The following is a 14,777-nucleotide window of genomic DNA, read 5'->3' on the forward strand; positions in this document are numbered from 1 at the left end:
ATTCCTCTCCTGGTTAAGTGAAAACTATCCACATCAAGCCTTTGTCTGTGATCCCAATATATCCACACACAAACTGTAACATGTAGGAACTCTGCTGGTTTACCTTTGATACACGAGCCTCGATATTTAAAACATGGGGAATTCTCGTGCTCATCATCCCTAGGCTCTCTGCTATATTTACTCTTTTCCATCAATAGGCCTCTACTAAAATCACAAAAAACCAAACCCTCAAATCCCAGCCCCTCTCACTGCAGCTGTCCTCCCCAGCCAGGACACCTTTGCTGTAAAGCAGGCAGTGAGGGGATAAGACAGCCCCCACCGCTCTCCCTGAGCCCTCTGAGCTGCTCTGGGCACTGCTGTTCCAGAGTGCAGCTGGGGAGGAGGCAGCTCCAGAGGCAAGGCTGGCTGTTCCTGCAGCCAGGGGGGCAGAGCAGGGTGGGGGATGCACAGTGCCCTCGTGGGCACTCCGGGTGGGCACACCTACAGCCCGGAGCAGAGGCTCCGGAGCCACACAGTGCTCACATCTGTCCCTGACCACCTTCCTGACACGCCTCTTCAGACACATGAGGTGACAGCCCCTTGTTCCACTCTCAACTGCAGTGAGAGGCAAAGAGCTTTGCTTGTTCAGAACAGATTGTTCTGTGGTGCACAGCCTCTCCTCCGGCTTTAAAATCTCTGTGTTTAAGTCCTGTTTTTCTTACCTCTGAACTGCAATCGACACACTGTTCAAAAACATCCTATAAGCATTTTTCCTCATTTTATTGTTTTAATTAACATTTTAAATTCTCTCAGGCCATCTACTCATAGCACTTGCCATAAGCAGGAGCATGAAATCACACAAAGACACAAATACCTGCACACTGCACTGTAAACTGTGGGGTTCACAGTGCCCTGTATTCCAGTTCCTTCCTGAACCTCACACTAACATCTACCATTGCTGCTGGGGTTAGGATTCCATTTTTCCCAGACAAAGAGGAGGACTCTGGGCTGTGCAGATACTCTCCCTGAGAGATGCACATCTCTCCAGTCCCCCAGCAATAATGGCCAGTCTTGGTGAACGAAGAACCGGGGAAGGTCTTTCCACCTTCCAGCCTGCGCATTGGATTTTTTAGGTGAGACACAGTGTGCGTGGAACTGAGCCCACCCTTTAATCCTGAGGTTCATCTGCCGGGGCCAAGCGAGCTTGGACAGTGGCAGTGAGGTTCTCAGGACGTAGATGGATTGCCTTACAGGGCTAACGAGCTCCATCTGCCCGGGGAGTGTCCTGACCGGGAATCGAACCCGGGTCTTGACAGTGCCGCGCTTTAACCACTTGAGCACCAGGGGCTCCCTCCCCCAGCAATACCCAACTGCTGAACAAGTTTCAAGGGGACAGGCTCAGAGCACACCGAGCTGAGCACTCAACTCCAGCTCTGTGCCTGACCCTCCTGCTTCACCACTTCTCATTCTGATATAAACATTTCCTGCAGTGCCCCTGGAATACCACTTGAAATGTATGAAATCAACTGAGAGAGGGTTGGCATTTTTCAGTGGGTTTGGGAGGGTTTTTTTCCAAGATAAATTTATACAACACTTCACGGGCTTCTGCAACTGTTCCATCTTTTTAGGAGCTAGAGCAGAAAAACCAATTCTAAACTGTGCAATAAAACCCGACTGCCTGAATGCAGCCACAAAATAAAAATGTAATAAACCCAATAGCATGAATAATAATGAAAGGGCAAAAACAAGGAAATAATTCAACAGATGTGTGACATTCTTGTTCTTCATTGTGGATCAGTTATTCTTGTTAATTATATCACCTATTCTTCCCTTAACATTGATAATTACATGAAGCAGATGGAGAACAGAATGCTCCCAGATGGTGAGAAAGCAAACAAGTTTACAAATTGTTTATTTATGAAAAGATCATTAAAAATTATTTAATTATCTATAGTTTTCTACTCCACCAATAATGACATGCACTGTAAAGGCCAGCAGCACTTTCTAAGGTATTCAGGATTCTGTTGTAACCAACTGGTTTTTAATGTAACATGACTGAAATGACTGACAGATGTGCAAACCACAATAATAATCTAATCTGTTTTAACACTGGGGGAATCAAGAGCTTGAATCTTTGGATCTTCTGCCAGTTGGCGCTTCAGCACAGGTTGCTGATTCAGAACACAGAAATCAGAGATTTCCTTTTGCTTTGGAACAGCTGTACGAGGTGTTTGATCTAATGGGTAGGCAGGAGCTCTGTCAGGTCTGTGCCCTGAAGCCCAGAGTGCAGCAAGTGAAATTCTGAGCTGAGATGGGCCCCTCTGCTCTACCTGCTGCTCAGCAGGTATCCCCAAGTCCAGGCACTTCCATGACTGGATGCAAATTCCATGGTCAGCATCTGTGCCATTCCAGAAGAGACAGTGGGAGACAGCAAGTGTGGTGCCTCCCTCTCTCTGTGCCTTCTCAGTCCACTCTTCCCCAGTTTATCCAAATCTCTTCAGCAGACCAAGATGAGGTAAGAGCATGGTACAAAGAGACACAAAATCAGCAGCCAAACATATTTGCCATCTCAAGGCAATAAGAAATTAAGAATTTACAGCCACAGAATGGAAGCACTGCTTGGGGAGTGACAGGGCTTGTGAGGCAAAGTAGCAGAGTTGTGGTTTAAGAGAAAGAGTGAGAAAACCTGTGGTGGCCTTAAAACCTACCCAAAACTTTAATTAAAAGGTCAAACAAATAGGGAAGAAACAGGGAGAGTTCCTAAGATCCATAGTTCTTTGGAGTCCTAGCCATTTTAGTAAACAGCCAAGAGGCCTGGCTCAAACTAGAAACAAGACTGAACCATTGGAAATGCCACAAGCACAGGGTGACCAGAGAACTGCAGGTAAATAGTCACACAGATAACACTAAGTTGCTGGTTTATATAGAGCAAGTTTTTGGATTTTAAGACTACATCTCTACCTGACATTTAGCTCTCTCTGAGAGTCCAGGAGGAAGGACCTATGCTTCAGCACCAGGAGAAACAGTTTGTGCTGCCTGTCAGAGGCAGGAGCAGGCTAGGAATCCATGGAAGAGCAGCACACAGCATTTGCCCCTGGCTGGCTTTCCCAGATACCACAGTAGAACAGAGATTTGACAGAGGGAAAACAAGAACAAGTTACTACAGACTTTATTTCTGGTGCTCATCTGTCTGTAACAACCAATCCAGACCTGTAGGAAAACCATCTCTCCAGCACAGCCGAGCTCCATCTGCACTGGCAGCGCGTGGGAATCAGCTGAGAGCAAAGCTCCTGTGCTTTCTCTTCTGGCTTTGGAGGAAGGAAAGGGGAAAGTGTCCGTGTGGGTCCTGCTTGAGTTCTGTGCACTGGGTCAGTGTTTGAGGGAATGTCCCATGCTCCATGGAACCTATTAGAGAGCGACAAAGCCTGAGCCCAGGGCTCCCTCTGCACACTCCCTGAGATCCTGAGCCACTAACGGAGACCCTCACACAGATCAGGAGCTGTGCTTGGACACCACATGGCTGAGCTGCTCAGCCACAAGCTGTTACTGGGCAAAAACACAGTTTGCAGCTAGAAAAGGAGAGCAAGAGCTCAAAAAGGGCTGGAACAAGAGGAAGGCAGCTGAAAAAGCAGTAGATGAGAGGCAGATGTTGATGGCTCGATATCAAGGAGCATCTTGTGGGTATCAAAGCAGGAATATCACTACAATTATCTCCATTACAAGCAACAGATACTCAAGCAATCAATTAGGGCAGGCAGTCAGTGAAAATTTTACATTTCTGAAACTGACTTGTATTTACAATCTTCATCTTGTGGTTCATGTGACAAGGGCTGCCACCATTGCAGAGCTCTCTAAAGCAGCAATTACAGCAATAACCTGTCCTCCAGCTCTCAGGAGCAAAACGGGCACTGGTTCCCATCTGGAAGAGGTGCTTTCAAAGAGGAGAGGGCAAAGGCCCCTCAGCTCAAACCAGCTCGATGAGCCTGCAGAGATGTGTGATAAAGAAATGAGGAACAGTCTCCACTGCTTGCCCAGATCTCAACATCCTGCAAGATCCTGCCCCAATCTTGTTTAAAACCACCAAAACAAAGATGATGGGAGAAGGTGTATCCCTACTGCTATGCAGGTGCTGGCTTCAGACATCTTCCCACACTAATTCCTACTCCAGACTCTTTGCCTTTCACCCTTCCTCTCTTCTCTACATTTTCCTTAAAACATTGCTTTCCCATGTCCCTTTTCCCTCACTTGCTAGCCTGTTAGCATGTTCTACAACCAAAATAGACTTCACTTTGTCTCACAGTACTTTTTAAGGTGACAATTGTCACCCTTTCCAATCTGCAGAGCTAGCACATTTATCTCCTCGGTAGAACACATTGCACTTTGTCACACAGACTGCACCTTGCTGTTTACAGAGGGTCTGAGCAGGTCTTTTGAATCCCTACGAAAAGGCAGGATGATAACTTGGTGCCTATTGAAATTTAGTTACATTAATTTACAAAATACGCCTGAGTTTATTTGTAACTTCACTGCAGGATTTGGCAGGGCAGTGCAAGATTATTGATAGGGATCAATCTTCCTTTACAAGGCTGTGAGCAGAGGGAGGGCAGGTGCCTCATGCCTGGCTGCTCCCCGAGCTACAGAGCAGCCGGAGTGTGAGAGCAGCAGCAGCTCCTGCCACGAGTACCCCCAGTCTGTGCAGGTTACCCCTTGTGCTACAAACTCCCAACCTAGGGTGGCCAAAGGTCACTTCATGCACTCAACATAAGAGTCAATTTAACTTCATATGGTTTCCAATTCTTGGTATTTCAGAAAAGTCAGCAGCAGTAGCAGCTGAGCTTTCTCCTCAAGTTACCAGCCAGCACTCAGCCCCAGATGTCCATTCTGTCAGAAATCCATAATTCATGCTGGTGCAGATGCGTGGATACTTACACACTGACAGCCTTGACTTGGGGATTTTTGTCAGAAAGTTTTAATGAAAATCTCACATTATTAAATAGAAGCTCAACTTTGGAGATTTAAAACAATTATGTCGCTACCTACAACTCACAGAAAACCTCAGGGAGAACTTGAGAATGGAGAACACAACATTTGCAAATCTTTCAAACACAGGAAGTCTGAGATTTTCTAGCTTCAACAAAAATGCTAAGATGAGCTCTTTTAGTAAGAGAGCAACAGCTCACTATAAAGATAAAATAAAAAGTAGTTTAAAGAAAAGCATCAGACAGTTCTTTCTGCAGAGAAGATAAAGGCAGGGATGTGCATGTGGAGGGAAGACTATTCAACAAAGCCAAGCTCAGACCAATGGCCTCAGCCATTTTCTGGATTTTGCTTTGCCAACTGCTGCCTAATTAAGTTTTGGGTGCCAAAACCTACTGACTAACTGAGAAAAGAACAGCACTAAAAATATTATATGGGAACCCATCTCAGCCAACTAATTATGTTTCTCCATGAAATTACAGCTACCTGCAGAGAGTATCTATCAATAATGGTGTTCTTCCTAACCAGCTTTACTGGTTACTCCTTTGAGGAATCACCTACACAAACTTTAGTTACTTAAAAATGTAAGAGAAACATGTAAGTGATTTAACACATGAAACTGAAAGAGACATTTCCTTTAGAACCTCCAGACTGCACCAGTTCTACACAAATAAAGATTTTTGGTAACAAAACCAATCTTTTCCTTTGCTGTTAAATCAACTTGGTGCTTTGAAGTGTTCCTCAAGGGTTGGTCTCGTGCATAGAAGAAATCTGACTTTAGGACTGCAAAATAAAAGCTGAGTTAGGCAATGTCTACAGAGTCAGAAGCATGGCATTGTCTTTTGTCCATTTACTGAGCACACCACTAAAATAAACTTAGCAGAAGAAGGGCTAAACAGCAGGGCAGAGCATCTCCCGTGTGCTGGGAGTTTGATGGTGCTCCAGTGCAGGCCCAGAGTGCAGGAGCGTGGCTGCCCCGCGGCTGCAGAGTGTGCCGGGTGTGCCATCACAGCCCGGCCACGGGGAGGGCACAGAGCCCACGGCCGTGTAATTAAGGAGCAGCCTTTCACCACTGGGCTGGTAATGCCACCCCATCTGCCAAACCCCGCACGAGCTGGCACTGTGCCTCCTGCCTGCTGCTGCTTCTGTCACCCACCTGATCCTTGCAGAGCCGCTCTGACGGAGCGTTCACGCCAAGCTCTCGCAGAGGATAGACAATCTGTCGTCTGGGCCGCACGGGAGCCATGTAATGAAGGGCAGATGTCAGGGAATGGGCACAGGGGCTCTGGAACTGAGAGACAGCGATCCATATTTCAGCAGAGAGAATGTCAGAACAGCGCAGCACAGATGTCTGCGGCACAGCTCTGCAAGCACATGATTCTTAGCTCTGTTGGCTAAATCTGAGACAAAAATCAGCAAATAAACAAACATACTCAGAGCAGAGGAATGAATTGCAGATAATTCCTGACACTAATGAAGATAATTATGAGAGTAATTACATTACTATCTCTGTGGGAATGACAGATAAACAAGTGGTTTGGTTTATGGGATTTTTCAGCACAAGTATTTTCCCCAGGAGGATATTTTTCTCCATAGTGATCATGAATCAGCTTGATTTGACCTCATTAAGCCATGTTATCTGCTCACTGCTAACCTTTGCTTGCTTGGCAAAGAACAGTGATGAATTTATATAGAAATTCTATACTGACTGAGATGTCTAGTTCATCCAAGTGATAAATGTTAATAAACCGGCAGAAATTTGAAGTGAACAAAACCCTGATGCTCATGTGAACAGCCTGGATCATTAGAAATAGCTGTATCTGTCCATTACAGCATGACTAGCTCTGGTATAATCTACAACATGAAAGGAAAAAAGAAATAAGAGAATTACAGGAAATACAGAATGAACATTAATGCAAACTAAGTTACACTCAAGTGACACTCAGTCCACAAACATTAAAAAAACTTGATGTTACTATGTTGAAAACCGAGTAAAACATCACATTTACCACTTTATAGCAATGACAAGCTAAAGTAATTTAGAGGAACTCTAGCCAGGAAAAAGGCCAAACTGGAATCATTAGCAAGGCTTAACTTTTCTCTTCCATCCACTGCCACTGAACTGCATTTCTGTAAGTGCCTCTTCAGAACCTCAGAACCCAATGCTACGTGGGGACACAGGTTCCACAAGGGAACACTTAACAGCTCCATAAGGGTACACAGGAAAACACATCCTTCTGCAAATGTATCAGGTCTAACCTGGCAAAGTTCCTACAGGAGAGCTGGTGGCGATTTCAACACCACACAAGTCACCGGGGACAGAATCCATCTGAGTTACCATCTCAGCTCCAGGGGCTCAGTCCAGCCGGCCTCACAGAGCCCCCGGGCGGGAGGGGATTCTGTCTGTGCTCAGACAGGCAGGTATGAGCAGCGGATGAACTGCCCTTGGGATGCACCTCGTGTTTCCAGCAGTGCTGGCAGGAGCCTGGGTGATCAGGCTGGGCCAGATGGTAACTTCAGATGGCTACACAGGCTTCAAGTTTTACCTTGCGTTCTCTTATATCAGACCAGTGACACAGCACGTGAGTATTCCTGAAAGAATCTTTTGGTTTGCTTCGACATACTACATTCTCCTCCGAAATGAATTTTCTCCATTAGGAGAAATCCAGTTCTTATGGCTCTCCTGTGACACTTGCAGAGACACAAGTCCCATTTTCAAAGTCAATGAGGTGCCGGAGACCCACTGACTTTTGGAGAAAGAGTCTAGAGTGCCTAAATCACTTCTGAAGAGTTTTTAAGCCACCCATATGTGTTTAAGATCATCCTTTGCATTTACTCAGGGTACATTATCCTCACACTAGGCAAAGAGCCAAGGCCAAGGACACTTCCAGTCTCTGTTTCCCCACATCCTTGCTCAAGACACTGGTGAGTCTGGACTCACATGCCACAGACCAGCCCCACTATGTGACAGCTGTGCCCAGAGTGCAGATTATGTCAGGCCAGAAGAACAGAAAGGAGTTTGCTGCAGGTTACCACAAAAACCCCTGTTTACAGTCATTCACAAAAGAGAAAAAAAAAGTGAGCAAAGGCAGCAGTGTTTAATACAAGAAACAAATTATTTTCTCCTTACCTTGCCTTCCACATACCGTGGATAAACGGGATAGTAAAGAGCAGATTTGTGTGCCAAGCGAAGAATCTCCTTTAGAAAGTGTTTTGTATAGCGATGAAATACAGGATTTAAGACAAAGTGGCAAAGATGTCCATGTTCTTCTTGCTGGTAGCAATTAAAATGAATAAAATCTTCAATGTTGTAATGTGATCGAACATACTCGATATCCTGGAAAGGGAAAAAGCTGGAAATCAGCAGTGATCAGCAGCTATCACTTCCTATCATATCAAATGCCTTTGTTTTCAATAAAATTTCATTGTATCAAAACCTACTCTTGCAGTTTGCCTGCCCTCATTTGCAAGCGATGCAGATCTGACCCTTTCCCACCAAGGTCTGGCACAGATTTTGCTGAGTTCAAGAGAGAGAACTGTCTTGACAGTCCTCTCTCTTTGGTGAGGACTGTCCTATCACCAAATTCCAGCTGAAAAGAGGGAGCTGTGTAAGAAATATCGTCCAACAAGTCTTTCCTGTTGAACTGACAAGCTGATTTTTGCAAGTTTATACACTCAATTAATGTATCCTCTTATCTCAATGCTCTCAATTAAATTAAGAGCTATTTTGGAAAATGACTGACTACTCCATCTTGAAAACTGACCATGAGAGCTGCTGAACCACCTAAACCCACCTTTTCCGTCCCAGCAGAAAGCCACACAAGTAAGCCTTAGCAAGTGTTTACTTTTCAATAATAATGTGCAAATGCAACATACTTTTTTGTACTCCATTAGAGCATATGCTGTCCTTTGTTTTACAGTGTTTGATTCATAATCACTCAATCCGCTGTTGGAGAGGAAAGTTATAGAAGTAAATCTAGAACTACTGCTTTTTACAGCAGGTGTGGCTTATTGACTTGGAAATTAGGGGGGAAATCAGTGATTAAACGTATTTAGGCACAGAATGGCTTTGTGCTAGAGCACCAAAAAGTGCAGCAGGCAAGCTTCCACAACATATCAGCAACTTCTTGCAGATAACAGGACGATTTTTTCATCTGTGTGCCACTCATGTGAGAGAAGGGGAGTGATACATTCTACACTGTTGGGGAGAAAGGGAGTTTCTAGAAGCAGAGTTTTTACAGACACTGTTAGGCACACATAGTGGCAAGCACAAAACGCAGCCTTTAGTGTGAGGGCCAAGTGACTGCTTATGGAACACAAACAGAATTTACCATTTCATCCCTGATGACAGAAACACCGACAATTTGATCCAGAACCTCTGCTACAAAAGCCTGTACTGGCATCCCATCCTGCAAGGCAAGAGCAACAGATACACACGTGATTTCAGCAGAAGGCTTTTAACAGTAGCAGTCACAGTTGAAGCCACTCTCCTGCCAGTGTCCCTTCGAGGCACCACCCCAGTTTAAGCAGCGTGCTGCCCACGAGGAGCACTGTTTGAGCAATGTGTATGGCTGGGCTCTGGACACACAGACCTTTCCCACACTGAAGTTTCAGTTTGGATCTCCCTGCCACAGGAGTGCTACAAACCCAGCTGCTACAGGCCTGAGTTCAGCCCTGATCCTAGGAAAGAACCGTACCCGTGTTCACAACAAATACTCACGGGGTCCCGGCGAGCCTCAGTGAATATCCTGGAGTCGTTCCATATCCTGTCACTCAAACTAAGCGTTTCAACAAGTGTTTTGACACCAGGTAGGTCATTGGTTGTTGCCTTTCGTACATTAAATGACCTAAAAAAGAGAATTAAGGTTCACTGTGACAAAATAAAGACAATTGCCAGGCTTAAGACAACATGCCCTCCACAAGAACCTACCACATCTTGCAGAACTTGAAACTCTTTGCTAAATGACTGTTGTTCCCAATGCAGACATAACTTATTGCACAGTAATAGAAGATACCACAGAGCATCTACTTGAGACAGGTCCAGAACCCTGCTTTACCTGCTATTATACACTCAGTTTTTGTGCACCTACAGCCCTATCTCACATGGCAAATGATGACCTATAAGGTATCACCTGCCTTCATATGACTAAGAGTCATCAGAAAAGGGAGGCAAAGAACCTTAAACGAATGTGGAATCTGTAACTACACACTGCTGCACATGGGCAAAGGAGAACAGAGAAAGACAAGTAAAAGAAAAAAGGGAAGAGAAAGATAAAACAGCCAGCTCTCATCCTTGGAAAAGGAAATTCATGTTCCGAGACAGGATCACGAATTTCCCCAAGAACAAGTTACTAATGTTTGTGTTAGGCCCTGGTTTTTCAAACAGTAGCACAAGGATAAATTTACATCACTGCAACGCCTCTGAGAAGCACAGAGTGCCAATTAGTAATCTCACAGCAGTGACACTGTATCTGGTATGCCATGGGAAGTTTCACAGCTCAATCCATTGACCATTTCCAAGTACTCAAAGACATACATTTGATTACTAAATTTCAAACTAATCCTGAATTAAGCAAGCATCAGCTTAGGTTCCCCAGTTTCCACCATTAATTGCAAGACCAAACAAGTGATGAGGATGATGGCCAGCAGGAGCAGCACCATGGTTCACACTGCAGCCCCTGAGCAGGCCATCCCCCAGCAAGCTTTGCTCCCCACCCGTGCCCGGGGAAGACAGTTGTGCCACTAAGGAACTACACCTTTAATGTGACAAAAATAAAAAGGTGAAACTCTTTTGTGGGGTTTTGTTTTAGGCTTTTTTGGTTGTTTTTTTTTTTTTTTTTTAATAAACACTGCTCTACTGTGAGTATGAAACAGGAGGAAGGACTATCCAAGGTCTGCACTCATTTCTCTCACAGCAATGAATTAACTCATTCTAGATGCCCAAGTCCTTTAACTGCTCAGAGACCAGAGCACTATTATGCTTTTTAGTGAAAATTGAGGGAAAGTATCCATTAAGCATCGCAGCCTATGCCTTGTCATCTGTTATTTTTTTCTCCTTCACTGTTAAGTAGCAGACTCTTACTTCCATTTGCTGCACTCTTGCTTTTTGTGTACTTAACACTTTTTTTTTATTCCTTTTACAACCTGTACTAATCAGGAGCCCATTTTGTGTCTGTGCCTCTTCTGACTTTGCCCTTTCACATCTTCATGTTCCCATCTTCTTACCCCTGTTTTTCTTTGAATCCATTTTCTGTGACTTTCTTTTCACTCACATGCTTTTGAAAGCCATTGGTGCAAGTACAACATATTCATCTTTTACTTTCTCAGATTTCACTTATTTCCAAGAGAGTACCTGCTGATGAACCCTGTGGACTTGGTTCTCCAGAAGCTTTCCAAAGGCATCATCTGGCCTCTTCCAAAGCTTTTCTGATGCTGAACCTCAGTGAACAGCTATTTTTCCTTACTATCCTGCACAGCTGCAGGGGATTTGGAAAACGTTACTAATGACCCTATTTTGTTTTCATGGAAGGGTTGGTTCATTTGAAATATGCACAGTTTAATCAGAATTGTGAGGGCTTTTTGAAAAACCTTGATAACCACTTTAATTTTGATCAAAATCACAGGAGAACATATGACTCCCAACCCTACTGGTGTATTACTGAGCAGCTGTGCCTGAGACTACCAGGAATTACTCCAGGAGCTTTCTCTCCAGCCAGCTGGATTCTTACACAGGACCCAGAAGCCCAATTTCATCCCAGAGTAAAAAGCTTCTGCATAGGTCCAAGAGTAGCTGGCCAGGTCCTGCATGAGCTATTTGTGTACCACCAAAGATGATCAAATATGCAATTCAACCAGGAGTATTTCTCTGAAACTACACATTATTTAGCTACATAAAGACACAAAGAAAGAGAAAGTCTCCAACTGTGTCACAATTTCAGCTTGGTGTTTGGGCCAGGATGCGTGTGATACACATACGAAGCTTTGGAAAACTCACTCCACATAACAGAAGTCACAAGCAAGAAGGGTTTGGTTCCCCAGTATCTCAGCCTACAGGAGCATTCAGAGAGTCACTGAAACTGAAGGCATGAAACTAGTGATTCAAAACCAAAAATAAGAGAAGTGCTATAAAACAGGTACTCAGTGAGGTTACTGCTGTGTTGTGCATGTTCCAGAACCATGGACTGCAGTTCCCTTAAGAGCCATAGCATGTTTTGAAGAATTAAATCTACACCAGGCTATGTGGTATCAATGGCACCCAGCCTGACCCACACCCCAGGGGCCAAACAACACTGTTCCTCTGCTGGCCTTGGCCACAGCACAGCAACAAGGAGCTGCTGGTCTGCAACAGTGTTCATCTTACCTGAGCACTGTATACACAAATTTTAAAGGAATCCTCTTGCTGAACTTTGGTTTTAGTTAAAGGAAACTATATACAGTGCTGGCATCAGAAGACTGGTTGCTTTCACACTTGTAATTACCTCATTGATGTTTCATTAAGGAGTCATGTCAGTTACTACTTCATTTCACTAAAAACAAATACAATTCTGTTACTGTACTATCTCATATAGTGCTGTGGAGATGCAGCTGATTGGGCCTGGCATGCACCCCAGGACAGGGAGCACAGACAGCTGCAGTACTGCTACTCCAGACTGAGGTATTTAGCTCTGCTCCCCATTGCTCCAGGCACAGTTCTGTGCTGTGTAACAAGCTTCCATTTTTACAAGATGTTCTGTCATACCTTGCAGAAGCACCAGGGTGGCCTGGGCCAGCAAAGGAACACCCGTGTGGTGCCAGGCTGGCTGGTGCCAGCCTGTCCCCCAGCATTCAGAGCACAGCAGTGCTGTCCCGAGGCACACTCACGTGAGCAATCCCGCACGGTGCAGCACGTACAGCTCACGACCCAGCCTGCAGGTACAGAAAGGGACAGCTCGAGCAAAACTCCGCAGCAGGGGGAACTCCGGTACATGATGGGGCACCAGGATGACACAGAAGTCTCTGTCCTGAAAAAGATTTGCAGGCAATAAAGAGAGGGTCTTGGTGATCTGCATAAGCTTCACACAAACCCCCCTGACTGGAGCAGACAGACAACGCTGACTGTGGGGCTTACACTGCACTGCACCCCAGGCACTGCTCTGCCTGGACACCACAAAGGAACTGATGGGTTCAGCCCCTAGAGTAAAGATTCATTAGCTGATATCCTGATATTCCCTAGCAGCCCCCTTTTTCCATTCCCCCTTCCTCCCCCCCTCTTTTCTTCCTCAGTAGAATATTTCAGCTGGAAGGGACTTACAGTGACCCTCTAGTCCAGCTGCCTAGCAGGAACACTGTCTCCCTGACCACACCTTGAAGGGCTTATCTTCTCCCTTAAAAGGTCCTTTTTTCTACCTTACTTTCCTTCTGCAGCACAACCTCAGGACGATGTGTGTCTGTCTGGGATCCCTTACAGCCAGGTGAGACCATGGACAAGTGCAGCACATCCTACAGTCCTGCATGGCCACTGTGCAGGCACAGCAGGCTATGAACACAAGTGTGTATGAGCACAGCCACACCCAGCCTGTCCCAGAGCCGGCACTGCTGGTGTCCATGGGCACACACAGACACTGTATTGACAGTCCACACAGTTGTCCAGAGACCTGTGCTGTAAAGGTCGCAGAGGCGCAAAGCAGTACAGGAGTCTCCATCAAATGCTCTCTGAGGAAGAAGAGTATCCTCAGGAGATAAATCTGCCTGCCATAAATAACTCTCCATTACTGTTCAAGTGCTCCCTTCCACCAGTGTCTGAATTCACAGTACCATTGTTCAGTCCATAGGCGAATACTATGGAGCTCCCTAATACCACTTTTATAGGCTTTAACTCCACCTAATATATTTTCCCTGATTTTACTTTTAATTTAGGTACAGTCTGGATCTACATGTGTTTTTAAAGGAGTTTGAAGCATCTCCTTTCTTAATTGGCATCTATGAGAGGTCCCTACAGAACAGACTAGGAAAACTGTTTATAAGGACATGGAGAGACAGGACAAGGATGAATGGCTTCAAACTGACAGAGTAGGCTTAAATCAGATACTAAGAAAAAATTCTCAGCTGTGAGGGGGGGGAGGTCCTGGCACAGGTTGCCCAGAGAAGCTGTGGCTGCCCCATCTCTGGAAGTGTCTAAGGCCACACTGGACAGGGCTTGGAGCAACCTGGCCTAGTGGAAAGTGTCCCTGCCCATGGCAGGGATGTGGAAAGAGATGCTCTTTAAGGTCCTTTGCAAACCAAACCGTTTTGGGATTCTATGATAGACAAAGGATTTTGGTATGCAATCCATGAAGTCCAGAAGTACCCAAGGAGAAGAGTAACTCAGCCCAGGGTAAGCAGGCACAGCACACTCCTGTGGGCACTGACTCCCTTGAGCAGCAGACCCAAACCCAACTGCAGTGTCCCACCACCCACACACACAAGCCTTAGAACTTTCAATATACTCACTGGGAAAACCTCAAAAGCATAATGCAAGAAATCCAGTGACCTGCAACCAAGAGCAGACATCGGTAAATAAAGCACAGATCAGTCAGAGCCTACACACTGTGATATTTACAGCCCTGTAAGTGCAGGAACATTTATTCACAGCTAATCAGACAGTCCTGATAGATCATCAATAAGCAACTGCTGATGTGCATGCTGCACAGCAATTTCTGACTTCTAGCACTTAAAGCACCACTATTGTGTGCAATCACACAGCAGCTACAGGATGGACAAGGGATCAGACCCAGCCAACATGGGTTTAGGAAGGGCAGATCCTGTTTGACCAACCTGATTTCCTTTTATGATCAGGTGACCCA

The 14,777-nt window shown here is 45.3% G+C and overlaps 1 protein-coding gene across 2 annotated transcripts in view; it reads right to left on the reverse strand.

The window, feature by feature from the left end:
• Positions 1-14,777, reverse strand: part of CFAP61 (cilia and flagella associated protein 61) — an 86,774-nt gene that overhangs the window by 50,491 nt on the left and 21,506 nt on the right. For both annotated transcript variants that reach the window (XM_027896833.1, XM_027896834.1), the window contains 6 exons: positions 14,425-14,464; positions 12,817-12,956; positions 9,677-9,803; positions 9,288-9,365; positions 8,087-8,293; positions 6,113-6,247 (listed from right to left, as the gene is read on the reverse strand). In XM_027896833.1, the coding sequence (XP_027752634.1) occupies positions 6,113-6,247; positions 8,087-8,293; positions 9,288-9,365; positions 9,677-9,803; positions 12,817-12,956; positions 14,425-14,464 (727 nt within the window). The remainder of the gene's footprint in view (positions 1-6,112; positions 6,248-8,086; positions 8,294-9,287; positions 9,366-9,676; positions 9,804-12,816; positions 12,957-14,424; positions 14,465-14,777) is intronic.

The sequence above is a fragment of the Empidonax traillii genome, unplaced genomic scaffold (genome assembly GCF_003031625.1).
Source record: "Empidonax traillii isolate 1590-97213 ecotype Southwest subspecies unplaced genomic scaffold, ASM303162v1 scaffold517:size446157, whole genome shotgun sequence".
In the NCBI taxonomy this organism is placed as follows: domain Eukaryota; kingdom Metazoa; phylum Chordata; class Aves; order Passeriformes; family Tyrannidae; genus Empidonax; species Empidonax traillii.